The 26,216-nt window shown below is 39.1% G+C and overlaps 2 protein-coding genes across 3 annotated transcripts; one reads left to right on the top strand and one right to left on the bottom strand.

The window, feature by feature from the left end:
* Positions 1-5,872: 5,872 nt before the first annotated feature.
* Positions 5,873-13,119, bottom strand: SCO1 (synthesis of cytochrome C oxidase 1). Its single transcript, XM_070937495.1, has 6 exons — positions 12,912-13,119; positions 11,642-11,732; positions 10,669-10,866; positions 8,682-8,774; positions 8,439-8,554; positions 5,873-6,586 (listed from the first exon to the last, which is right to left on the bottom strand). Exons 1-6 carry the CDS (start codon positions 13,056-13,058, stop codon positions 6,446-6,448), a joined length of 786 nt encoding a protein of 261 aa, XP_070793596.1. The 5' UTR covers positions 13,059-13,119; the 3' UTR covers positions 5,873-6,445.
* A 104-nt stretch (positions 13,120-13,223) lies between these two features.
* On the top strand, positions 13,224-20,645 carry ADPRM (ADP-ribose/CDP-alcohol diphosphatase, manganese dependent). Of its 2 annotated transcripts, none has more exons than XM_070937493.1 (4): positions 13,224-13,360; positions 17,386-18,016; positions 18,776-18,892; positions 19,910-20,645. In XM_070937493.1, exons 2-4 carry the CDS (start codon positions 17,410-17,412, stop codon positions 20,221-20,223), a joined length of 1,038 nt encoding a protein of 345 aa, XP_070793594.1. In that variant the 5' UTR covers positions 13,224-13,360; positions 17,386-17,409; the 3' UTR covers positions 20,224-20,645. The 2 variants fall into 2 exon arrangements, with proteins under 2 accessions (XP_070793594.1, XP_070793595.1); XM_070937494.1 differs by lacking the exon at positions 13,224-13,360 and adding an exon at positions 13,918-14,035.
* Positions 20,646-26,216: the final 5,571 nt, after the last annotated feature.

Here is a 26,216-nt window from a genome sequence, read left to right as displayed (position 1 = left end):
AAATATTGGAGTGCGCCGAAATGAACAAATTGACTTCAGAAATTAATGACAGAGAAGATTCAGAATTTTATAGCGTGTGGGACATGTGGTACGAATGGATGGGGGAAAGAAATAAAGAAGGTAATAGAGATTAAATTTTAACTAATTAACAAAATCTATATGAATAGTATTAGATTTAGTCTTAGGGAGTTGAGCACTATAGTTATCAATAGTTATTGAAGGGAGCGCAATGGCTCATAAGATACTGGGCTTGTCAGCTAGAGAGTTGACAGCTTCGGTTGTCGAGACCCAAGCACCCCATGATGGGGTAAGTTCCCTTTCTCGCCTCACCTCCTGCCAACCTAGCAGTTTGAAAGTATGCAAATGAGAGTAAATAAATAGGCACTGCTTTGATAGGAAGATTATTCTTATCATGACTGGACAGGGTAAATCTTTAAAAGGTAAAGGTTCCCCTCATACATATGTGCTAGTCATTCCCGACTCTAGGGGGCGATGCTCTTCTCCGTTTCAAAGCCAAAGAGCCAGTGCTGCTGAAGACATCTCTGTGGTCATGTGGCCGGCATGACTAAACACCAAAGGTGCACGGAACACTGTTACCTTCCCACCAAAGATGGTCCCTATTTTTCTACTTGCATTTTTTATGTTCTTTCGAACTGCTAGGTTGGCAGAAGCTGGGACAGTAATGGAAGCTCACCCCTTTACGTGGCACTAGGGATTCGAACTGCTGAACTGCCGACCTTTCGATCGACAAGCTCAGTGTCTTAGCCACTGAGCCACCATGTCCTATAGGGGAAATCTTTAAACCTTGTCAATAGTCATCCTGTGATAACTAGAAATGTTACAGGTAGTGTATTATAAGCAGGAATATAACCCATAGAAAGCATGTTGTGAGTGGGCTAGGCTGGCCTCGTAGCAACAGTGTTGGAGCACCCACAATACTGAGACATGCTGGGTTTTTTTTTTTCCTTTCTGATTTTTCTTAGATTTCACCTGCACACGATGATCCTCTCCCTCATCTTGTAACTACACAAATAAGCCTTCCTATTCATATCTATATACTGTACTGAATATGCACCATACGTATCATCACATACCAATGGCAAGAGATGAAATCTTTAGTTTCCATTCATTCTTGAAAAAATAAAAATCTTTTATTGTCACAGAGATCTGTTGATGGAAAATCAAGGAATCATTATGAGTCAGTGGTGTAGTAGGTTTTAACATCGATTAAAAGGAATATTGACCTAGGGTTTGCTAAGCAAGTAAGCTCTGCAACTGTATTAGGAAAAGAGAGATTCTTTTCCTAATGCAGTATTAATTTTAGGCTCATGTTATAGATTTGCAACAGCTCTGAGGTTTTTTTTTTCTAAAAACAACCTGTTAAGCATTTTATCTATATAACATTCCATGCATCATATCCTTTCCTCCCCACCGCCCCCGTTCCAACCAGTTGGCAAGTTTTCATAATTCTCAATGGTTTTGAGTGTCCTCTTCTGACTGAGCAAGGTATGACTTGGGCAGGCAGATGAAGAGTAACGAGTCTCCTTCCCACCAACTTTGACTCCCCAGTTATTTACAGCACATTATGGAAAGTGGAAGGCGTGCCAGAAGGAATTTGTTTTTCCCCTTGGAATGCTGCAGTTGTCCCTTGGTGTAAGGAGATCCTCAAAGGTCTGAGCCAAGAAAGTGCTGACAAAAGTGAAACTCCAAAGGGCAGAGAGCAAGAATAAGCTGGTTGGCTTAAGAAAAGCTCCAGTCAAGTCCACACCCCCTAAAAGAAGCTATTCTTTATAAAGGCAGACACAACCGGCAATGGCACTATCATGTGCAGGGCCTTTCAACACCGGCCCTACAATACTTGAAAATGATGATCACGAGAAGTGTGGCTGCCCCGTTTTCCAAACACTCTGGCAACAGCCTCAACACTTCCAGAGCAAGATTTTGAAAGAAGAATCTGTTTAAAATGCTTGGCCAAGACACTTAAAAGTTCCCTGTTTAGTTAGTAAGTGGAAGCAAGTTGAAAGGATCTCATATTCCAATTCCTTTCTGGGCTCCCCAGCTCAATATCTGCTATTTAAGAGATCATTTCAAAACACAATTTGTAACTCATATTCTGAAGATATGTATTCCCACCTAGACCAATTATCCAACTGTTTTTCTTCTATCCTTTCCAATTGATAAGCTATGCTTTTATCTAGCAAACACCAACTTGCTTCTGACACAATACTTTCCTCTTCATTTTCCTCATCAATGGTTTGCTCCATGCTTCTCACTATCTTCATTTTGCTTGGGCGATATCGTTTATGACTCAAACTACTCATTAGCACTCATAATTTTGTTTTCTGTGGCATTTAAATATAGGTACGCTTTGCTCTTGCAATGTATCAACTGGGTTTTGGGCCACTATAACTTTTTTTTTAAAGCATTAATCATGTCATTTACAGATTATCCTTGACCTAAAACCACAATTGGGACTGGAAGTTCTGTCACTAAGCAATGATTGTTAAGTGAGCCGTACCCATTTTAACAGCCTTGTTTGCCATGGCCATTAAGCAAATCTGGCTTCCTCCCTCGACTTTGCTTGCTGGAATCCCCGTGAAGGTTGTAAGTGGTGATTGTGTGATCCCAAGCACTGCATTTGTGGTAAATTCCTGTTGGCTGCCGAGCACCTACATTTTTGGTCATGTGACCATGGGGACAATGACAGTTATAACTGTGAGGGCCAGTCGCGGGTCAGTCACTTTTTTTCAGTGTCAGCAAAGCTTTGAATGTTTGTTAAATGAATGATCATAAGTCAAGGACTACCAATAATAGAGACCGCATATCTCCATAATTGGCAATATCAGCATTTAGCAATATCATCATCAAACCTGGTTCTGTCAGCGGACCTGGGGAACCCAGAGCGGGATGCCCATTAAATGGCTCATGTGATCGGCTGTCGCTGGGGCGGGAGGTGGGGGTCAGGGGTGATTTTATTACATTATTTGATTTTTTATGAGTTTTACTTTTTTTAAATGTGTTTTTTTTATATTCTGTAAGCCGCCTTGAGTCACCATGGGCGAATAGGCGGCAATATAAATCTAATAAATAAATGTGGTATCTTCTTATCGTAAGTCTGTACTTACGATAAAAAAAAATATTTTTTATGTATTAGAGGAACTCAGACTATTCAGCAGCTTCAATTCCTCATCCAAATGATCTCCCAGTCTAATAACTGTTGTTGTTGTTAGTTGTGAAGTCGTGTCCGACCCATCGCAACCCCATGGACAACTTTCCTCCAGGCCTTCCTGTCCTCTACCATCCTCTGGAGTCTATTTAAGCACATGCCTACTGCTTCAGTGACTCTATCCAGCCACCTCATTCTCTGTCGTCACCTTTTTCTTTTGCCCTCAATCGTTCCCAGCATTAGGCTCTTTTCCAGTGAGTCCTTCCTTCTCATTAAGTGGCCAAAGTATTTGAGTTTCATCTTCAGGATCTGGCCTTCTAAAGAGCAGTCAGGGTTGATCTCCACTAGAACTGACTGGTTTGATCACCTTGCAGTCCAAGGGACTCGCAGGAGTCTTCTCCAACACCATAGTTCAAAGGCCTCAATTCTTTGGCGCTCAGCCTTTCTTATGGTTCAACTTTCACAGCCATATACTGCAACTGGAAAAACCATAGCCCTAGCTATACGCACTTTTGGTGGCAGGGTGATGTCTGCTTTTTAGTATGCTATCTAGATTTGCCATAGCTTTCCTCCCTAGGAGCAGCTTTTAATTTCTTGGCTGCAGTCCCCACCTGCGGTGATCTTGGAGCCCAGGAAAATAAAATCTGTCACTACCTCCATTTCTTCCCCATCCATTTGCCAGGACTAATAACTGTACTGTCTATGAATAATAGAATTTCAAAGTGCCCTGACAATTGTGAGCTGGTTCTTCAGAATATATTGTAGAGAGTAAGGAACACGATCTTGGCAGAGATAGGCAGGGACCATTACCTAGGCAAAAAGGGCTGAAGCAGTTTTTTTTTAGAAAAAACTCCAGAACAAGGAGATAACATTTGGAAACACATCAGGCAATTCAGTGAAGTATAAGGAGAAGAAAGAGGTACAGTGCAATCAAACTTACAAGATAGAATCTTAAAAGCCATAAAATAAGCAGCCTTCCTATGACATTTCCTGGCCTGATCTAAGTACTAGGGCTGAAATATATACATTATATTGTTAAATCATTTTTCCCGCCTAGCATTTTCCCACAACAAGGGCCACATTTTTCAAATCAACTGAGCATTGATCCATTGGTTGCAACAGGAATTGACCAACTGAAATGTTGATCAAACCTGACATCATGGGCCGAGTTACTGGCCCAAAGCCTTCCAGGTAGCTTTCATGCTGAATGCAGTAAGAGAACTCATCGTCTCCTGCTTTCTAGTCTGGTGCCTTCATACTAGACCAAACTGACTCTCTCATATTGTTACATCAAATCCCTGATGAAAATATACAACCAAATTTCAGTTGATTTTGTTTCTACTAGAGCCTAATATATCAGGATTAAAAAAATATTTTTATTACACATGGTCATATTTTAGACCAGGGGTCATCAAACCCTGGCCAAAAGCCAGAATTGAGCTGTGCAGGTGGGTGAGCATGCTCAGCTCCATTTGTGCAAGTGACAAGTGCACGCACCCATCACTTGAGTAAATGGAGCTGCTTGTGCGAGTCCATGCGGCCACTGCTTATGCAGAACCTTTCTCCCCCCCACTCCCCCGCTGATCTCAAAGCCAGTAAGATTGGAGAGACCCCTGATTTAGACACAAGGTCACTTTATATAAAGTCAGTGATTCAAACTGCTGAATCTCAATTTATAATACAGCTCATATTTAATTATGCCTAGATAAGCACTCTATTGCAGCTTCTTCCCTACCTGCTCAACAAGAATTTACATCATGTAGTTCCCACTTTGAACAAAATTTGCAAAGCAGATTGGGCCTTAGCTATCCAAGCGTGAGCTCATTCTCTGAGATCCAAGCTGATTCCATTCTTTGACTTAGAGTAAACCAGAGATGTTTTTTTTTTAGAACTTTTTGGCTATTTGAATTGCAATGTTATGGCATGATTATATATACGTTGATAAACAGTTGTGTTTTTTTTTTTAAAAAAAATATTTTAAACAGCTACATTATTTGAGAGCTATAGATTTAAAAAATCCACAATATTTGTAGTTTTTTTAAATGAACTAGTGTCAAGCAGGAAGTGGTTGACAAAATATAATCTAAAATTATTATTTTTTAATTATTATTATTACCTGGAATGTGTGCCCAAGCATCATTTCAAGAAATATAAAGGCATTTAAAACAATGACTTGACTTTTCCTGGATATTTCATTTTTTTAGTAACTCTTCTTCCTTCTCACTCCCACATTCACACATAGTAGAGAGCAGAACCATCTATGCATGGAACAATCCTTAACAGCTGAGAATGAGGTTCAAATTCTATCAAAGTCCCCAAAGCACTTGGTGCAAACTGACCCAAGGAAATTCTTGATGGACACTTAGATTAAAGGAGACTGTCATCCCCCTCCCACCCCCAATCTGGCTTCACAGAAGATATTTCAGTTCTAGGAGAATCTTCTTACATGAAAATACTTTTCTGAAGGAAAATAAATCTAGCTGGGTACTTTCCCAAGGAATGACTTTTCAGATACAATCTGCTCAAAACATAGAAACCGATGAAACATTTTAATTCTCAGTCTAAGCGAGAGGGTGATAAAGGACAACTATTTTATCTAGTCAAATACAGATAAACTTGTCTGCTAGTCATATTTATCTAATTTAATTAGCCACAGGTTCTGTTTTATACCTTATCTCCTTAAAGATTTTAAGATGAGAACACAGGTTTTAAGTTTCTTTCACTTTATTTCATCATCTGTGCACCACACTTGATTTTAAGAGTGAAGGTTCCCATCCTACCACGCTGCTTAATGCCGGTAGCAGCCATACTGTAAACTACTGAATATTTCAAAAATAAAAAGTGACACTCTGTTCGAGAAAGGACTAGAAGCCCCGCTTCCTAGGAGGAATGCATAAAACTTGAGAGAAGACAAATCTCAATGTTATCTTCAGTACAGGTCAGTTTAGCAGGTGTCTCTTCAGCAGGTCAAGATCAAGAATTTCTAATGAAGAGAGCATCGTGGTTTATGTTTGATGGCTCTTTCTGAGTAAATCTGCATCAACACCAAAGGCTTTTAATAAGCCACTCTATGGCTAAGGCATATCCAGAGAAAATATCACTGGTGAAAGACATCCAGCTTCTCTTCGGAACTGAGTCTTAGTCCGTAGGTATAGGTTTAGTAAATTCAACTGCACTAAGAAGACACTACAGCAGATCACCTGTGTGAATATTTCCTCCAATTAATGTCCCAAGCTGCACTTTAGACTTGCTTGCCTTTAGACTTGCTTAGTCAGAAAACTAATAAGTCCCTTCTTTCTTGTATTGTTTCATGTGCTTTAGGATGCCGGCGGCAATTTCCAAGTTGTTCTTATTTTGGCCAAAATAATCAACAAATTGGCCATCAGGCCCAACAAGGTACATTATGATAGTGTGATCGACCTGCAAGAAAAACACACACAAAGAGATGGAGATAAGGTTGAAATTCTGAGATTAGATAATTCTGCTAAGCGTTAAATTGTTTCTGTGACTGAACTATTACCCAGTTCTAGATTTCTAATAAAGGCTTTAATAGGGAGTCAAGAAAGTACCACAATATATATACACTGCTCAAAAAAATAAAGGGAACACAAGCAGAAGACATCCGAGATCTGAATGAATGAAATAGCCTTATTAAATACTTTGTTCGTTACATACAGTAGTTTTGTGTTCCCTTTAGTTGTTTGAGCAGTGTATAAACTACTGGATGTAAAGAACAAAGTATTTAATAAGGCTATTTCATTCATTCAGATCTCGGATGTCTTCTGCTTGTGTTCCCTTTATTTTTTTGAGCAGTGTATATATCTTCAGCAGTAAATGTGAGAATACATAAAAAAAAAAAAAAAAAAAAAAGGCAGAGCCCATACATCTCATGTTAAGACCACAAAAGCAGCCAAGCCCTATATAAGAAGTGTGAGTGGGGAGGAAACCTACCATTTTGAACTGCTGTGTGTTTGGCAAAAGGTAGGCTACCTAGAACCAAGCTTTCCCCATCATCTAAATCTAAAAATTAAGTAAAAATCCAGGAGTATGAGAAAAAAAAATTCAACATCTTTTGTAAGGCACAAGAACAGTACTGAATTTCTTGGGGCAGGTCAAGAGCAGCAGCAAGAAGTCACTTTAAAAAAGAAAACAAATTAAAAATAAAATACTATTTTCTCATGAGCAAACTACTCATTTTGGGTGAATCAAAGTGAGTACTGGAGCCTAAAACTAATACCTTGGAGGTTTATAGTTTAAAGTATGTGTAGGAATATTTAGACTAATAAAAATGCCTATTTCCAACAACAAAGGCTGAAGTTATTCTATATGGTACTTGCCTTTCATGGCCATTGTCATTTATTATCTGGCGCCCTCTCCTGTCTCTCTTTTGATACTTGCTCATTTTTATCTTCCCTTAGGAAGATATGGCCTTGTTCAAGCTCAAAAGCTAAGCACTAAGGGGCCTGCTGAGCAGTTGGATGGGAAACCATCAGTGCAGGTTGGACTGAAAAGCTGAAACAACGCCAAAGGTACAATGGGTTTGTATGCTAAAGTTGCATCAATGTGTCACCAAAGTTATCAGCTGAGCCATACTCTTAAAATGGCTTCACTTTTTAAAAACAATTATCCAACTCTATAATACATTAGAAACCATTTTAAAAAACTTAATGCCTAGAAAAATTCAAAGACCTGTCCAGGCAGTTACCAGGAGTCAAGACTCAAAGGCATGCATGCAGAAAGACATAAGCCTGAACTGAATTTTTCAAATCCCAACATGGCCTTATTAAAAATTGCTATGAATACTGAAACCAATCTCAGTATCAAAGAATAATGTTTTCAGTTCTACTGTTGACAAGGTCTTTTCTGATTTTTTCTTGCTCAAGTTTAAAATAAGAAATGTTCCAAAAAATGTTCCTCAACATAAAGAAAGATCAACAAACTGCAGCTTCCTATCAATCAGAAAAAAATCACTTGGCCAAATACTATCTTCTCACAAAGAAAGTCTTCTTTCAGAACACAGTGCATAGTCACCTCCCATGATAACTGCCATTTCTATTTAGATCTATTTTGTCAACTTCATTTAGAAAAATAGCTCAATTGTAGGCCAAACATTCTCAGCTTCCCTCCCAATGTTTTCCAATGTTTTGTATACTTCTACGGCTGTTTTGCTCACTGCTCATTCACATTTTGTTGATTCAGTGACCCATAAAACATCCCTCTCAGGCGAAAACATTTACCTATTGATTGGAAAACACATACAAAATGTACTTACTATGTAATCATTATCCTCATCTCTGGGACCTGGGCTGTAGTAGACACGATAAGCTCGAGACACTTGATCAATCTGTTCTTTTGTACCGGTCAATCCAATCAATTTTGGTGAAAACTCTTGAAACATAAATAAATCAATAAGATCCAATGCATTAAAAAGGGGTTAAAAAGTAAAGTTGGTCTGAACTGCAAGTTAAACTGGAATCAGTATAGAGGGGTCAATAAAAAGGAAGGCTAAGGTTACCTTTAACGTATTTGGCAATGGCTTCTTCACTGTCCCTCTCTGGATCAATGGTGATGAAGAGTGGAGTGACATTAGGCAAAGATGTGATCCTATCTGTCATAATAAAAGATAATACTTAATCCCCAAGCAATCAGCCTCAAGACTGTTTTTGTTCAAGCTTTTAATTTAATCCCCTAGATTAAATTTGATAACCCTGAACACAACAACCTGTACCCCTTCTCAATCTGTTCAAGTCTATACATAGTCAGCTTCTCCCGGGTGTTGATTTAAACTTTTTATGTGTTTTGATACATTTTGGGCAGGCCTTAAGGGATGAGATGAATTTAGGGACAGGATTTAGCTTCCCTGAAGTCTCAACTAAAATCTTGGATGAAGGATAGAATGAGGATGATTTTTTACAGATATTGGTAGTCTCAAATCCACTGTACTCTTTGAATACTGACAAACTGGCTAGGTAACATTGTTATGGTATGAAGTCAAGGTTAGACAATAAAAAATTATGAATGTACAATAAAAGGCAGGATAAAAGGCAAAATCTCAATGAATTTTTATGGTAGACTTAAATTTTAATTGAAGTCAGGATCAAGTTTTACGGCAAAGTGTATGGCAAATGTTTCACAGGTGATAAGGTGAAGCCAACATTGAAATTCCTGGAACTCTATTCTAAAAATATAAGATGAGGGTATGTTGCTTAGACTCTGTTAGTCTTGCTCTGATGTTAAAGTTAGTAAAGGATATTGTCAATATTACTATGCAGTTAGTGTAAGTATTAGGATACACTGACATTTATGCTAAACCCAGTATGATGGCGAGTATGAATTCTTTGTTAGTTCTAATCTTTGTTTCTCAAGTGTATTATCAAACTGGGAATTACTACTGTATTACTCTTAGTGGGAAATCTTTATGGTTAGGTTACATTTTACTATCAAATTAGTAAATTTAATTTTGTTTAAATTCCAAATGATCTATAGTAAATATAACCATGATTAATAATATTATATTGAATTTATATTTAGTCTTAGACTGATGTCAGGATTGAGTAGTCAGGAAAAATTTTGGGGAAATTTTTTTTAGCACTAGAGTGAGATTAAAGTAAGACTTCCTTGAATTCTATTAAAAAATAACAAGAGTGTTGGGATCAGAGATAATCTATATGAATAATGGTAGTCTTACGATCATATTACAATTAGGATTAAATGATTGAGCACTAGTTAGGACAATTTTTATTTCAAAAATATTTATTTCATTTGACTGAGCAACTTATGACCTATAGAGTGAATTTAGAGTTAAGCATCTTTGAAATCTATGTGGAAAACTAGTGTGATAGTTTGAATTTTTATGGTTAGTGGATAGCCTTAGATTTTGCTTCCATTTAATATTGAGCTTTTGGCAATGATTAGGCTTAAGCTTCTATTAAAGTCTAAACAAAAACTCACAGAAGAGTGAAGATGAAGCTGAAAAGTTTAGTGACTAAGATGAGAAAAAGCTGCTCAAGTGTCAATTTAATTCAATCCAGCTGAAAGAAGATGCTCTTGTAAGATGCTTTTATGGACAAATAAAACAGTACACTACTGAACTCCTTTTCCTACTAAACATGACTCCTTTTCCTTGCTGTTTCTTATACAGAGATTTTCCTTTCTAAACATCGGCACCAAGTCTTTACTTTCCTATACTATACATTTCCCTTTCATCCATGTTTGTTGAATATAACCAAGTTTTAAATGATTGTAAAATCTTTCTACACAGATTATTTCCTCCTTTATTTGACCTCTCTCCCACCCCCTGCTCTCCATAAACTCTCTGGTAAGAGGGAGTGGTTAAAACAAGCCCAAGTCATAAAAAGGTAATCCTGAGTCACAATCATTTCCTGGTCAAGAAAAGGACAGGCTGACTGTCTCACATAGAGAATTATTCCAGTAACTCTGGAGTTGGGTCATGTCAAAATCCAATCAAATTAAAAGTTCAGGTTTCAGCAAGATTTACTTACCAACTTCATCCACTGCTAGCATCATTTTTTCCAGTTCCTCTGGACAAATGTCAGGGCAATGTGTAAAACCAAAGTAGATTAAAACCCACTGGCCCAGATAATCACGATCTGATTTCGGTTGTCCATGATGATCAACAAGTGAGAAAGGGCCTCCTAACAAAGGCTTTCCGATGGATCGGATACTCTCTCTCTCCAATGCTAAAATTTGATCACAAAATTAGATTATTTGCCTGGAGCTTTGACAGAAGAAAATCTTAAGATTTCAACACAAATTCCTACACGTACATTCCTAATTCTTCATCTTTTCTTTTCCTATCTGAGAGACAATTTAAAATGTGTTTCTTCTTAGAACCTGTTTGGGTTTGTTTTTGTTTTATCTATCTTGGGGGTAAAAGCTTCCAGCATCTTTCAAAATCTCTGCAGAAAATGATTTAAGATCACTTGTATTCTGTCTTGTTGGGTTTAGATTCAGGGGCTTTAAGTAAGATAGCTCCTGAAAGCATTTCAATAAATGCTTGTACATTTACTGTTTCAGCTGCTTTAGTGATTTTTGAAGCAACCATTATAGCACCCCAATTTTACACCATAGCAGAGATTTTATCGCTTAGTATAATTTGGACAAGGATTTTTTTTTTAATATTTACGATACCTATACACGCATAAATCAATTTAAGATAAGGACAATAAGCAGAAGTAAAAAACCATGACACATGTTTAGGCATATCTCAGGGTAGTAAAAAACAATTATAATTATCAAAAATGTAGACTTATTTGTACCACTCCTTCATGTGCTTGGATCACAACTCCCAGAATTCCTAGCCAAACCCAACACATCTGGAAACCACCAGTTTAGAAAAAATCAAAACTACTGAAGAGCCACTATTGGCTATATATGCAATTCTTTGCACAACCCATCTCTACAAGGCAATAATTAAAAAAAAAACACAATAGAATGACTGCAAATAATACCCACCTGCTTTTTTCTCTTTCTTCAAATATTTCAGTACTCCTAGCAACCCTCCTCCAATCACAGCCGTGACTGCTAAACTCTTCCAAGTTACTGGCTACTGGGAAAGAAGAGAACACGAAACATTCATCAATAAATGCTTTCGCGCCAACCCGAGCCCATTTTTCATATGAGCGCTAATCGTGTGACGTCTCGTGGTCTATCCTTACTTCTCCACGCGCTTTTAAATTTCTCCCCTATTCCAGGCTGAACCAGTTTATTTTCAGCCTGTATGAGGACAATCAAAGGCAAGATGAGGAAAGGAGGCGGAGGGGCCCCTTTAAGCCCTCACATGGACGAGGACTCCGCAACTTTGAGCACGTTAAGAGCCTTGGTGGCGCAGCAGACTAAAGTACTGTTAAGTAGCACCAGCTGCCTGCAATTACTGCAAGTTCAAATCTCACCAGGCTCAAGGTTGACTCAGCCTTCCATCCTTTCGAGGTAGGTAAAATGAGGACCCGGTTTGTGGGGGCAATAAGCTGACTTGGTATAAAAAAGAACCCCCCTGGGGGGGGTGAAAGCCGTACTAAGCAGGTATATACAAAAGTATGAAGGCTATTGCTTAACGCATTGTAAGCCGCCCTGAGTCTCCGGAGAAGGGCGGCATATAAATCGAACCAATAAATAAATAAATAAATAAGTTCAGCCGGAGGCGATTCGGCCAAGTGTCATTTTTCCAGTTTCGCAGAAAGACAGATCCGCAATCCCGACCGAAGCGCCCTCTTCGCCCAAGAAGGTGAGGCCAATTAACAATGTATAGCGTGGAACATATGAAGAATGGTTGCGTATTTGGGTACTCTAGAGAAAAGAAGGACAACTAAGGACCTGATAGCAGTATTCCAGTATTTGAGAGGTTGCCACAAAGAGGAAGCGGTCAACTTATTTTTCAAAGCACCAGAGGGCAGGACAAGAAACAATGGATGGAAACTAACCAAGGAAAGATGCAACCTAGAATTAAGAGAAACTTCTTAACAGTGAGGACAATTTACCAGTGGAACAGCTTTGCCTTCAGACATTGTGGTGCTTATCACTAGAGGTTTTTAAGAGGAGACTGGGCAGCAATTTGTGTACAATAGTATAGGATCTCCTGCTTGAGGTAGAACTAGAAGACCTCCAAGGTCCCTTCCAGCATTATTCTGATTAAGATTTGCGCGCAAAGGCGCCCAAGCGAAGGCCTCTCCCCGGCGCCCAGCCATCGGCTTCTCCCACCCTGACTTCTACAGCCGGAATGCCTCACCCCAGGTTTCTTGAAGCCCTTTTGCCTGCTCGTGGGTGGGGTGACAAGGGACCGAACAGGACCGCAGCGCCGGAAGCAACACGGTGGAAACGCTGGATGTTTGCAAAGGGCGAGCGAGGCCAAGCGAACCCGCATCGCTCCTGCCATCCTCCCTTCCCGGACTCAACAAAACAGCACGCCCGGCATGAATTTCCGGGACAGACCGGCGTCCTGGCCCTGCATTGGCTTCAAGAGTGTCACATGGCGTCCCGTACACTCCGAGGGCCGCAAGAGGCGCTTGTGTTTCCTTTTAGGCTGCCTACGGTTTGCACGAAGAAGCGGCTTCCTATGAAATTCAGTCTTTGTCGAAGTACTTACATGCTGCTTCTCGTTCGCCTGTCTAATCGAAATCACAATAGACGGATTTAAAGGCGTTAAGGCAGCTTTGGAAAGGAGAGAGGTATTATCAGGTATTATCGAGGCTTTTTTTTATTGTTCTTCTTTTTCTCTTAAGAGGGATGGAGATCTTCTCTTTCTAACTTCTTTTGAATAGTAGTCATAACACTGCTAAAAGAAAGTTGGAGGAATCCCAACTTTTCATTTTTCCTTCTGTTTGAAAACAAGTGGATTACAAGATTCAAGCGTTGTCATTTTGGAAAAAGTCCATCTTTTCCACTTAAAACAAGCGTAGGGGGGAAAAAAAACCCTGCAAGTACATCCATTGCCAACCTGCCAAGCATTGATTTCGGGTGGAAACAAATTAAAGCGAGTTTAAGCCCAGCTTCCAGCTTTTGTCGATTCCCATCCAATTTACCAATTGCCCACTTCTGACCGGGAAGAAAGAGAGAGAGAGAGAGAGGAGATAACAGGATAGGAAAGAATCGGAGACGATCTCTTTGCAGCACATAAGAGTAGCTCCCGCAACGCCACGCAGAGTTTACAGTTATAGCTCTATGGCGAAAGAAAGGAAATGAAATCACTTCCTTCGGCTTTTTTTAATGCCTTTTTTTTTAAACGGGGGAAAAAAAACCCACCCTGAAACGTCAAGCAACGCTTGTATCCAAAGTAACCATACTTAGGTTCAAATGCAAGACTAACAGAAACATATGTGCGGGTGCCTAATTGGAAATCTTCAGATGGAAAATGTAAGTAATCTGTAGCACTTTTGACCCAGAGGGTTTTCCTACTCTATTGCAGAAAAGGAAAAGAGGAAAACAGAACAAAAGTTCGTTAGTTAACGGCACACACAAGACTTCCCCAAATCTAGGCTTGGGATCTGTTTGAAGAAATATGCAACCTGGTATTTCCCAGGATTCTTACAATTGCCACAATCCTCAAGGCTATGCTTGTCTGGAGATTATGGAAACATCTATATACCTAAAGGTTTATTATCATAATAGTCACACAGTCAGCCAGATGTTCGTACTGAATTTGGCATTTTTTTTACCCACCTGTCAATCTGGTCTACCAAGGACCTGGGATAGGCAGATGTTGTTGTCTATGGCAAAGCTGGCTGGGGAATTCTGGGAGCTGAGAGCCAGGCTTAAAGTGGCCAAGGTTGGAAACCCCTGGTTTATGGTACTATATTGGAAGCCATAACATGAGAGTATGCAATCATGTTAATTATAAGTTATTAGCTATCCCAGGCTTTGATAATGAAGACTGCATACATGTGTATTTACCTCCGGTAGAAGTACAATTATGTTCAGTTACTAGTGATTCATGAATATATCCACGCTATGAATATATCCATGGCAATACTACTTTGCTATTGTCTTCTTCCACAATACTGTACAGTATACATTGCTTTTGGTTTTCCAGACTAACCTAGGGCTTTGTTGTTTTCCAGGGCTTCCATCCTAGTACTAATCTACTTTTTTTTTTAAAAAAAAAAAAATCAACTACAGATAGTCTTCTGTTTATGACTATTGGTTTAGTGACCATTCAAAATTATGATGCTGAAAAGAACTGATTTTGATTGGTCTTCACCCTTATGATTATCAAAACATCCCCGCGATCATGTGATCAAAATTTGGCCACTTGGCAACTAGCATGTACTTAAAACAGTTGCAGTGTCCCAAGGTCACATGGTTGCCATTTGTGACCTTCCCAGATACCTTCCAACCAGCAAAATCAATGAGGGAAGCCACATTTCTTTCTTTTTTTAATTAGTTTATAATATAAAATACAAAAACTAAAATAATGGAAAAATAGGGGAGGAAAAAGGGAAGAGAAAAGTGTAGAAAAGAAGGGAAATAGAAAGAAAAAGCATTGACTTCTGACTCCCTTTGATGCAGTAGAATCTATATAAATAAAAATGTAAATGTCCGTTTGTACATAACCGCACATCTCCGAAAGTTCTTCACCGATTGCTTTCAAATTTTGACACAACGTTGCATTCGACTACGGGCGTATTTTTATATACCCATATTATATACATGTCACACCTGTGACAGGCAAAAACATGAAAAACATTGGAAAACATTGAAAGACATTGACAAACATTGAAAAACAGCGCTATCTCCTGGACGTAAAACCAACATGGCAGCCTCCCAGCCCTGATTACACTCAACAGATTTCTGCTCCTTATATTTAGACTCTCCATATTGCTTCCAAGAAACTGCGCATTTGGAAGACAGAGACGCCCGAGGGCCATATCCTGCCATCAGGCTTGGCAGGTAGGCAGCCGGCTCCCTGCCGGGAAGACTTCGCAGCCGGCGCTTCTAGGGCTGGGTGGGACCCGCCTGAGTCTGGCTCTGACTTCCCCCTCCCCCAGCCACCCCGTGAACTAGCCTCGCCCGCCGCTGCTGCCCATCCCCCTCGCCAGCTGCTCTCGGGGCTCCCACCAAAGAACACCTGGCAACGAGGCTGCCTGGGTCCGCCGAGCGGAACCCTCCGTCCCTCACCTGGCCCGGATTGCGCCTGGCCCAGCGCTACCATGGGCCCCGAGGTCAGAAAGACCAGCCGCTAACCAGTGCTATGTGAATCCGGTCGGTGAGCAGGAGATGGAGGCAACTGGAGCCTCAGGGTTGCCTTTGACCAGCACCGCCTTTGATTCCCAGGTGGACGCTCTGGCAGTTCACGGAGCCTACAAGAAAATTTCGGCCTCTGGCAGAAAAGGGGCTCTGGGAAGGCTTCGGGGGGCGGAAACGGGCAAGAGGGAGGATGGCCGGCCCTCCTTCATTTCACCTGGAAGAACGGGAGATTTAATCATTCTCCTACCCTTGGCAGGCGGGGGAGGAGAACTGCGCAGCAGGGGTCCAGTGGGGTGTGCGTGGCTCCTGGCTTTGCCGCTTTCTTCCTTCAGGCAGGAAGCCCCAAACCAGCCTCAAACCCCCGCTGCACCACCTTCCTCCCTCCCTTCCCTTCCCTGCTATGCATCTCCCCGTCGAGCCCCCAGAGAACATCTGTGTAGGGAGGACGGAGGGGGCCCCCAGGTTTCTGCTGTGGTGCGGAGAGCTGCAAAGACCTGGCCTGAAAAGGTAAGGGCGATGGCGGGGATGCAGAAGAGGCCGGGCCAGAGACAGAGAAATACAGAGAGAATGGATGGGGGGGAGAGAGACACATACAGAGATACAGAGAGAGAGGATGGGAGAGAGAGATACAGAGAGAGAGGGTGGGAGAGAGAGAGACATAGAGAGATACAGATGGGGGGAGAGAGAGACAGATGGGGGAGAGAGAGAGGGAGGATTTTGTGGTTCCCATTGTTTTTTAGCAACTGGTTCTCTGCCCTAATCACCAGCTGGGTAGGCATGGCTCGGGGGCTGTCATATGACTGATGAAAGTGAGTGACGTCGAGTTGGCCACAACCACCAAATGTTCGTGGAGAGTTTGGAACTCTTTTAGCCCAGCAGAAGCACCAGACTGGGCCACAGCAATGTGTGGCCAGGTACAGCTAGTAAGATAATAATATCAAGAGTCCAGCTTTTTACTTTGAAATAATATTATAAACTAGCGATTTCTGTATCAACAAATCTATCTAATCAGTAAAACCCAAAATCAATATTTCATTTTTTTCCACCTCAGCTTGCTTCCAACAAGCAAAAAACAAAACAAAACAAGCCATATTTCTTAATGATGCATGATTCACTTAATGACAGCAAAAATGTCGTAAAATCAGGCATGACTCACTAAACTACCTGTAGTACTGCTTCTTGGCTTGGCCACGTAGTAATAGTGACAGTGTTGTGTTCTTAATAGGCTAATGTAGACTTCTGCTGAATATGGTTTTCCTAGTCTAAACTACTGGTTTGACAGAATACAAATTGATAAGATTGCAAGCAGTTTTCTTATATAAATCTGGGAGAAAAAGAACTGTATATGAATGCAGTTTTAATTTGTGCCTTTTGAAATATATTCTATCTTCATGAAATACGATTTTCTGAAAAGATCATCAGGTCCATCAAAAGCCATAAAGCAGTCCTACAGACTTGCATGTTACCTCAGCAGATTTACCATCCAAACAATTCATCTGTTCTTTTCTTCCTTCTCTTAGTTCTAAGCAAGACTTTTTTGCAAAATGGATGCAGAATCTACAAGAACAACATCTGAAGCCCTCTTCTCCTTTGGAATCATAGCAGACATCCAATATGCTGATATAGAGGATGGTTATGATTTCCTGGGATTCAATAGGAGATATTATAAGCGTAGCCTAAACTGTCTCCAGAAGGCAATTGAAGATTGGAATCGAACTGAGGTTCAGTTTGTAATACAGCTTGGAGACATCATTGATGGCTTCAATGCCCAACATAAGACATCAGAGAAAGCACTGCAACAAGTTATGAAGGAATTTAAGAAACTCAGTGCACCAGTCCATCACATATGGGGCAATCATGAATTGTATAATTTCAGCCGGAATTATCTTATGGAATCTGAACTGAATACCAAGTACTTAGAAGACCAAAGTTTGTTTAATAACTTTATCAAAGAACAGAGTTCCACAGAAAACCCAACTACAGAATTCTTTTATGCTTACCAATTTTCTCCAATGCCTAAATTTCGATTCATTCTTCTTGATGCGTACGACTTAAGTATTCTGGGGAGGGAAACATCCACAAAAAAATATAAAGAATCTCTACAGCTGCTACAAGACAAAAATCCGAATGAAAACCTGAATAGTCCACTAGGTATTATATTCTGCTAAACATAATTGTTGCACATTTTTACAGTCATGGTCTGGTTTTGTATGGATGAAAAAAATTGCTATTAAAGAATATGAAGATACCTCCATATATTCTTTTAGGGAACAACTACTCATGTTAAATCTGTCATACCAAGTTTTATGATAATCTTAACACAAACCCATTTATTATAGGATCATAAGTGGTCTTATTTTCTTAATATTCCTTTAAAGTATATGGCAAGGACATCACCCCCGTGGAATCTTCATTTCGGAATACCAACTTTTTCAGACAGAAAGTTCCACAAAATTAAGCTAGGCAATAAAGTATTATGACATTTATGTAATCTCCAATTAAGAAAGGGGAGGTAGAGCTACATTTAGTACATACAAACATTGATGTGTTTTGTATGACTGCTGCAGTATTATCATATTTTCAAATATTAAATGATATTTTATTAATTTTTTATGCAACCTGATTAAAATATCAATAGAGACAATGGCTTATTTCTACCTCCAGGAAACTCAGTTGAAGCAAACTTTTTTTAAATCCCATTTTCTTCATTTACTAGGCTTAGTTTGATCCTTTAAAGTGAGGGACACCTTGCTTTTAACACACATTTCTGGAATTGGCACTTATTCTTTCATTCTTCATAAAAAGTGCATTTCAAACTAAAAATATTGCTTGTGAGTTTGTGGTATTGGTATATGACCATAATTAAATTTGTTGCTGCTATATAGCTTCCCATCTTTTTTTTTTTTACAGGGCTTGCTGAATGCAATTTTGTACAGTTCAATGGTGGATTCAGTCAAGACCAGCTGGATTGGCTTGATAAAGTTCTTACCTATGCTGATGAGAATCAAGAGAGAGTTGTGATTGCAGGTATGGCTGTATTTTTTAATAATTAATACTGTTGGGGACAGAATACAATCTGAATATCTCTGGTTTTACCATTCCGACTAGGGATGTGTTCTCTGCTGGTTTGGAGTGTTTGCTGCCTGAACTGAACTGCGTATGTTTGGAATACTTCAGGGAAGGAAAGGAGGTGGGAAGATCAAGAGAAAGACCAGTGGGATACACTTTGCTGGGACACCAGTTATAGTTAAAGGGGCAGAGAGAACATACAGGAAAAATTGGGGGGCAGGCTTGCCTCTCCCCCCTCTCCGGGATCTGCATAGTAGAGAAAGGAAGTAATAAGTATTTATTTATTTAGGAAATAAATTGTATCTTGCAATCTAAGCTTCCCAAAAAGGGGAAAAAAGAATTGGAAAAGCAGCCTAATTACTTCAACTGTAATTTCCAATATTGCTTCTTTTGAACATTTTAATGATTAGAAGTTTAAATCAATGTTTACAATGTAAATTGTAAAAAATATGTCTATTTCTGCATTTACTTGTCTATCAGATATTTAAAGAATTCTGAATATTCCCAGGGCAAGTGTTTCACTTTTGTGAGTTCAATACTCCTACACCAGTGATGGGTTGCCCCCGGTTTGCACCAGTTCTATAGAACCGGTAGTAAAACCGGCGGGAGGCTCCGCCCAATTACCCCGACGTCATCAAAACGCTTCTGCGCATGCGCAGAAGCTTCTGCACTTGCACAGAAGAGCGTGTGAGCGCGTGGCCCCACTGTGAACCAGTAGTAAAGGTAAGTAGAACCCACCCCTGCCCTACACTGAATTCTATTCTTCTAATATTCCATAAGTATTTGGGTATTATTCCCATGTTACAAATTGGAAGGCAATGTAAGAATTGGCAGCTTTCAAATTTACATAAGGAACTACGATTTGAGCTGAGGATATCCAATTTTAGTGAGGCCCTGTGGAATGTTATACTTTCACGTGTGAACAAAAATGATGGTATTTCATTTATTCTGAGTGCATTTCTTCTTGTACTGCAGGACACATACCCATCAACCCGGACTGTACAAGCAGTATTTGCCTGGCTTGGAATTATAAAGATGTCCTTGCTGTCATTTATTCACATCACTCAGTAGTATGTTTTCTTGCAGGCCATCTTCATTATGGTAGTTACTGTTTAGATTTTCACGGAGTCCATCACCTGACACTTGAAGGGATTATAGAAACTCCTCCAGAAATCAATGCTTTTGGAACTATATATGTCTATAATGACAGACTGGTGTTAAAGGGAAATGGAAGAATTCCAGATAGGGAAATGTATTACAAAGATCATCCACACAATTCTCCATTTTAAATACTATTGTGTTGGTGTGGGTTAGAAATTGCTATTTTTCCAACTGTTTTTAATTAAAACACAGTTTTAATATTCGATAATGAATAGTGAATAAAGCTATGAAAAACATTGTATATATACATTTTTTAAACAACAACAGCAACAAAAAAGTCCTGTTAAACTAAATTTATCCCATAGTATGTTGTAGTAATTATTTGCTAAAAGTTTACTCTCATATGTTTCCTCTTTGGAGAATTACACTGTCAACATTAAGTCTCACATGAAAAGTGAATGGAAGCTCTGTTTGCTGATATGAAGACTGGAAATTAATATATTGGATTAACATCTGTAATATTGGAATAAAATAACGTTCTATTTAAAACATTTCCTACCATTATGCTTCTCTCTTTTCTCTCTCTTGAAATGATACCACCACTTTAACCGAAGAATAAATTCCTGACTGGAAGAATGGAGAATGAGACTGTCAAACTCATACACTCTGTTCAATTAAAAATGAGTTGTAGAATTATCAACATCCAATTAGATGCAAGGGTTTATTGCAGAGCTGTGGAGTCGGGAGATAAATGTTCCGACTCCGACTCCGACTCCTCAGTTTTTTGTACTTCCGACTCCGACTCCGACTCCGACTCCCCGACTCCGACTCCTCTGTATTAATATGCGAATGTATTTTATACATTCCTTGAAGGAAAGAAAGGCAACATACATGTCATTACCACAGGACTACTGGCTGGGAAGCCAACAGTCTACTGTATTGAACAGTTTAAGCAAAAGACAAACACAATGAAAACAACAAAGTTTTATTAATTTTTTTTTATTAATTTAATTAATCAAGTTGCTGGATAGTAGCAGCAGGCATAAACATCAGGAACAGGAACTTTACCAGTTCAAAAATACAAACCACATTATTTGGTTGTTTTAGAACAAAAACAAAGCTTATCTATATGAACCAAAAACAAAATCTGTAAAACCTAGAAATGGTTTATATTAATCTTGAAATGTAGTTATAGGCTTAGCAAATGCAAATCAATTCAATGTAGAGTTCTAAGGAAGAGAATTGCCTCTGCCAGATCCTCTTTCATAGAGGCTCTTAAGTCAGACTTTATTATTTTTAGGGCTGAAAATAATCTTTCGACACTGACTTGGGTGGGTGGCATTGCAGTAACTATTCTGGCCACATCACTAACGATCTCTGGATAAACAAGGATGGCTTCTTCAACAGTAAGTTTTGATGAGCGATCATACTTTTCAACTTCTTTTAGTGCTTTATAAAACTCCTGTTGGAATTTTTTTATTTGGACATTTACTGGTTCTGTAACGCTTATGCGACGTCGCTTTCCTTTAGCAACTTCCATTTTGTCTAAGAAGGAATCAAAGTCTAATTCTTCGTTTGAAGAAGATGATTCTGAGTTACCACTATTGCTTAAAAGAACTCCATCCTCCTGTGGAGGTATTTCAGGTCGTAATCCCTTCATGCGAACTGCTACATCATAGAGGGCCTTTTTCCCAGTAGCAATCTGTTTACTGTTCAATAAAAGTCGGCTCATTGGGTCGACATAAATAGCCGCTAACAAGATTTCATTTTCCAGCAAAAGACTCTCTCTTTTCATCATTGAAGATGCAATGCCCTCAGCTATTAACCCTCCATTTTTGTTCAGGCGATATAACAGGCTCTTCCATTCCAAGAGGAATTTACCCGGGGTTAGATCATCACATTGCAACCTCTTGGTGACAGTGATGGTGTGAGAAAGAAGGTTCTCCAGCTCTTTTGTTTGTGTCCACTGGCTTGCAGTTAATGCAAGATTTTCATTGTCCATTTCTTCTATGAAGTCTTTAAGTTCAAGCAAACGCTTCACCATTAAATAAGTGCTTCCCCAGCGAGTAGTTTGATCCAAAATGGCTCCTTTTCCTGCACGTCTTTTCAAAATTGCATCTGTTTTTGGGGCCCTGGCTGCAACAGTTACTTGCCGTAATTTGCCAATTAATGTAGCTGCATGGCGATCTTTTAATCCATCTCTTATGGCAAGTTGCAGTGTATGAACAGCACATCGCATATGATGAATAGTAGCAAGCTTCAATGCTTCTTCAACAAAGTTGTCTAAAAAAATGTCAGCATTCTCTTCAGTTTCTAAACTTTCTCTAATACTTGCAGAGCTGTCTTCCTCTAAGTCTAATATCTGTTTGATACCTTCTTCATCTGCCTTCATCTTCTCAATTGTGCTCAACATGTTAGAAGCGTTATCTGTCACAACACATAAAATCTGTTCCTTTTTAATTTCAAAATCTTCTAGAACACCCTCCACTAACTTCTGAAGGTAATCACTGGTGTGATGTGCCTGAGTGTCCTTTACTCCGAGGGTCCGTGTTATTGTTTTGTTATTTTCATCCACAAATCTAACATTAATAGCGAAATAATTGACTCTGTGACGTGTGCATGCATCCATTTTAAGGAAGACAAAACGTCCTTTCATAACTTTCTGTAGTTCTTCCTTTTTACATTTGGCCTCCTCAATTATAAGTTTCCTTATACTTTCTCTTTCCAGAGAAACACCAAGTTTTTTTGCCATTTCTCCATTTAGGCCTAAAAAGGCTGTCTGTGAAAAGAAGGATAGTGGTACACTATTCTTTACTACCATTTCAATAATGTGGTGTTTGAATTTTTCTGGTGTCATCCTTATGGTAACTTTGTCAGATATAAAGAATTTTCTTATTTGTGATTGTTCTCCAGTAGATTTCTGAACGTTTTTTGTCACAGAAGTAGATGCAATGTTTTCATTGCTATCTTTCTCATTCACGGCTTCTAACACTTTGGGATGAAAACGCTGTAAGTGTCTTTTCAAATTTGATGCTCTTGTAGGTGCATTTTTATCAGGCCCACTGAAACTGCTAATTTTTGCATCACATTGTTTTTCACCATCATCATCTTTTCTAATACATTGGCACACGTAATGTTTTCCATCACTTGATAATGCAAAGTGCTCATAAACAGTAGACTTTGTTGTGTTTGTTGTTAGCAGTCTTTTTGCCATTGTTTAGGATGCCTCTTTCCCTAAAATATAAAATATGTTATACTAACTGGCATATAATTAGATTTTTAATATCAACATACACAGTCTTGTAAGTTGTACGTACATGGCTTTATACAAACAAATAAGCTATATATCCCAGCACTAAACCTAGACATGATTTGTCCTATACAATATAAACACTTACAGTTGAATCCAAGAAGCTGTTCCACCAAGTTCTTCTAAGCCAGTGGTTCTCAACCTTCCTAATGCCGCGACCCTTTAATACAGTTCCTCATGTTGTGGTGACCCCCAACCAGGGGTGGGTTCTAAATTTTTTTACTACCGGTTCTGTGGGCGTGGCTTATTTTGTGGGCATGGCTTGGAGGTTATGTGACTGGGTGGGTGTGGCTAGCTGGTCATGTGACCGGGTGGCCATGGCTATGTGTATAGAGGGCTGAAAAAAGTCATTTCTGACAGGTCCTCGCACTTTTGACTGGTCCTCACACTTATGACCATCCTCACATTTATGCCCGTGCAGCATTTTTAACAACCATGTCACTCATTTCACAACTGCTTCTCTTCACCATGGTGACAAGATAGGGCAAAAACGTAAAATGTGAGGACAGTCGTAAGTTCGAGGACTGGTCAAAAGGGAGAGGACCAGTCAGAAATAACTTTTTCAGCCCTCTGAGTAGTCCATATACATAAAAGGATACAGCAATAGAGAGGGATGAAGGAAGGGAAGGGAAATTAGAGTAGGAGTGAGGGTAAGAGAGGGAGGAAGAGAGGAGGAGAAGGAGAAAGGAAGAGGAAGTAGGGAGGAGAAGAAGAGGGTGAGGAAGAGAAAGTAAGAAGGAAAGAAAAGAGAGAGGTGGTAGGTTTGAGGAGAAAGATTGCTGTACAATAAAAAAGATGAAAGGGAAGAAAGCCAACCCCAAACAAATATAAAGATATTAAGATAAAGAATGAATTGTTAAACTTTAAAGAATAAAAGAGAACAAATATGAATAAATAACAATAATTAGAAACACACATACAAACATACAATGTATTTTCTTTGAACAGAGTATTTGGCCGGTTCATAAATTTAAACAGTGTTTAGTCATTTCAATTAAATTTACAATTTCTATATTTCCTTTTTGCCATATTTATTCCTCATCTATTTTTGTAAAAAACCAATATTACCCTTCATCCTCATCTCTAATCTTAATCAAATTCAATTTTCCCTTCTATTCTATATTATACCCCTTCCCATTGTCATCTATTTTTATATCCATCCTCACATTGGTTAATTATGTAATATTACAGTTGTTTAATATGAATTCAACATTTTAATATAAATCAATTAGTTATATAACTACCTTTTTTGTATATTAATCAATATGAACATGAATATTCCAATTATTTCCATGCAATCCAATTTCTTACAAATCAATTAATTATATTTACCAATAATAATAAACCAAATAATTTCCCCCATATATTCCTCCAAACCACAACTTAACCATTTCTGCTTTCAACACAATATACAATTAATAGTATCTCAATTATTACAATTCCCTAGTTAAATAGAGCTTTTTTTCTTTTGTGTTTTAAAATCTCCTTTTTTCCCTAAATTTCCCGTTGTTTGCACCTACCTTTTTTGGTGAGGAAAAAGAAAAGAAATCTGCCTGCCTAATTTTCTAACATGCAAAACCAACAGCCTGCTTTACTTTCTCTTTCGTTTTTCAGTATAGCTAGGGGGGGAAAAATCTGCAGTCTTTCCAAGCAAGCAAAAGAGCACTGAGCAAAACAGGTAGTTGGGCAGAAGCTGCTGCCTTCTCCTTTTTGTGTGCTGATCTGCTGCTGAAGATAGGGCAGTGGGAGGATCCAGGAAGGGGCATTTATTATAAAACATGATTTCCCTAGTAGAATCCCATAGTCATGTTTAAAGTTTAAGCTAACAATCAGAGTTTACAAGTTTTTATAGCCTTAGCTGAATGACAGCAGTTTTTCCAATGGTTTACAGCTTCAGTCTTGAACTATTGACCCTCCATTCCCTTCACTTATGCAAGTGTCTCTAGTCCTGCAAAAAACATATTTACTTAATCCCTTATCAGTGAGAGGCTAGGTTACCCATGGGCGCTGCGTTCCCTGTAACAGCAGAACACAACATTATGGAAAGTATAAGTATTGCCACTCCTAATTGTGTGTTGCGTGCCTTATAGTGAAGCACATGAAAAGCATGCTTCTTCACGGTCACTTAACGTGTTCATTTTGCGGTTACGTGAGGCACTGCATGCATTGTTCTTTATTCTTACAGTAGAGAAGTCATTAATTATAACTTTTTGTGAATTGGGACATTTAAACTTGCTTTTTTTAAAATTCCAATCTAAATTTAGTAGGAGTCGGAGTCGGAGTCGGTGCATTGTTTGCCGACTCCGACTCCGACTCCAGGTACCCAAAATTTCCTCCGACTCCGACTCCTCGACTCCGACTCTGACTCCGACTCCACAGCACTGGTTTATTGACCAAAAAACAAAGTGCTAACAATGGAAGTTCTTGCTATATCAAGATTAGAATCTCTATATTTGAGCTGCAAAAAGCCAGACAGTACTGAACAGCAGAAAATAGTTTTCTAAGTCTATTGCAAACTCATAGTTATCCAAATATATGTAGTCCAGATATGGTGGCTGTTTTTAAAACACAGGCTTTAAGTTAAAACAGCTGTGAAGAATAATTTACAGAGAAATGAGCCTAGCACTACATCAAACGCTTCTCCATATTTTAATCTATGGTTTATTAAATGGAATATGACATTCTGTTATGGATTAAGATTTGTGTCAACCTGCAAAATGACTTCAGCTGAAGCCATGCTTGCTTCTGGTTTTCTTGGTTGCCCTTCAAGGGGAGAAGGGATTTAGGAATGTGGTGCCTCAACTAGCTAGCCATAACATCTACCAGACGGTGTGAGAACTAAGGTCATGTCAAACGGACCCCTGTCGAAGT

This window comes from Pituophis catenifer, unplaced genomic scaffold, assembly GCF_029215685.1.
Source record: "Pituophis catenifer annectens isolate HBS135680 unplaced genomic scaffold, rPitCat1.0.hap2 SCAF_2, whole genome shotgun sequence".
Taxonomy (NCBI): domain Eukaryota; kingdom Metazoa; phylum Chordata; class Lepidosauria; order Squamata; family Colubridae; genus Pituophis; species Pituophis catenifer.
This window is presented reverse-complemented; position numbering and strand designations above follow the sequence as displayed.

Coding starts and splice junctions, on each gene's coding strand:
- SCO1 (XM_070937495.1), bottom strand. CDS start 13,058: ATGGCAGGAGCGATGCGGGTTCGCTTGGCCTCGCTCGCCCTTTGCAAA. Junction 10,867..11,641: donor GAAGAAAGAGAAAAAAGCAG/GTGGGTATTATT, acceptor ATCAAATTTTAG/CATTGGAGAGAGAGAGTATC. Junction 8,555..8,681: donor CATTGCCAAATACGTTAAAG/GTAACCTTAGCC, acceptor TTATGTTTCAAG/AGTTTTCACCAAAATTGATT.
- ADPRM (XM_070937493.1), top strand. CDS start 17,410: ATGGATGCAGAATCTACAAGAACAACATCTGAAGCCCTCTTCTCCTTT. Junction 18,017..18,775: donor AAACCTGAATAGTCCACTAG/GTATTATATTCT, acceptor TTTTTTTTACAG/GGCTTGCTGAATGCAATTTT. Junction 18,893..19,909: donor AGAGAGAGTTGTGATTGCAG/GTATGGCTGTAT, acceptor CTTGTACTGCAG/GACACATACCCATCAACCCG.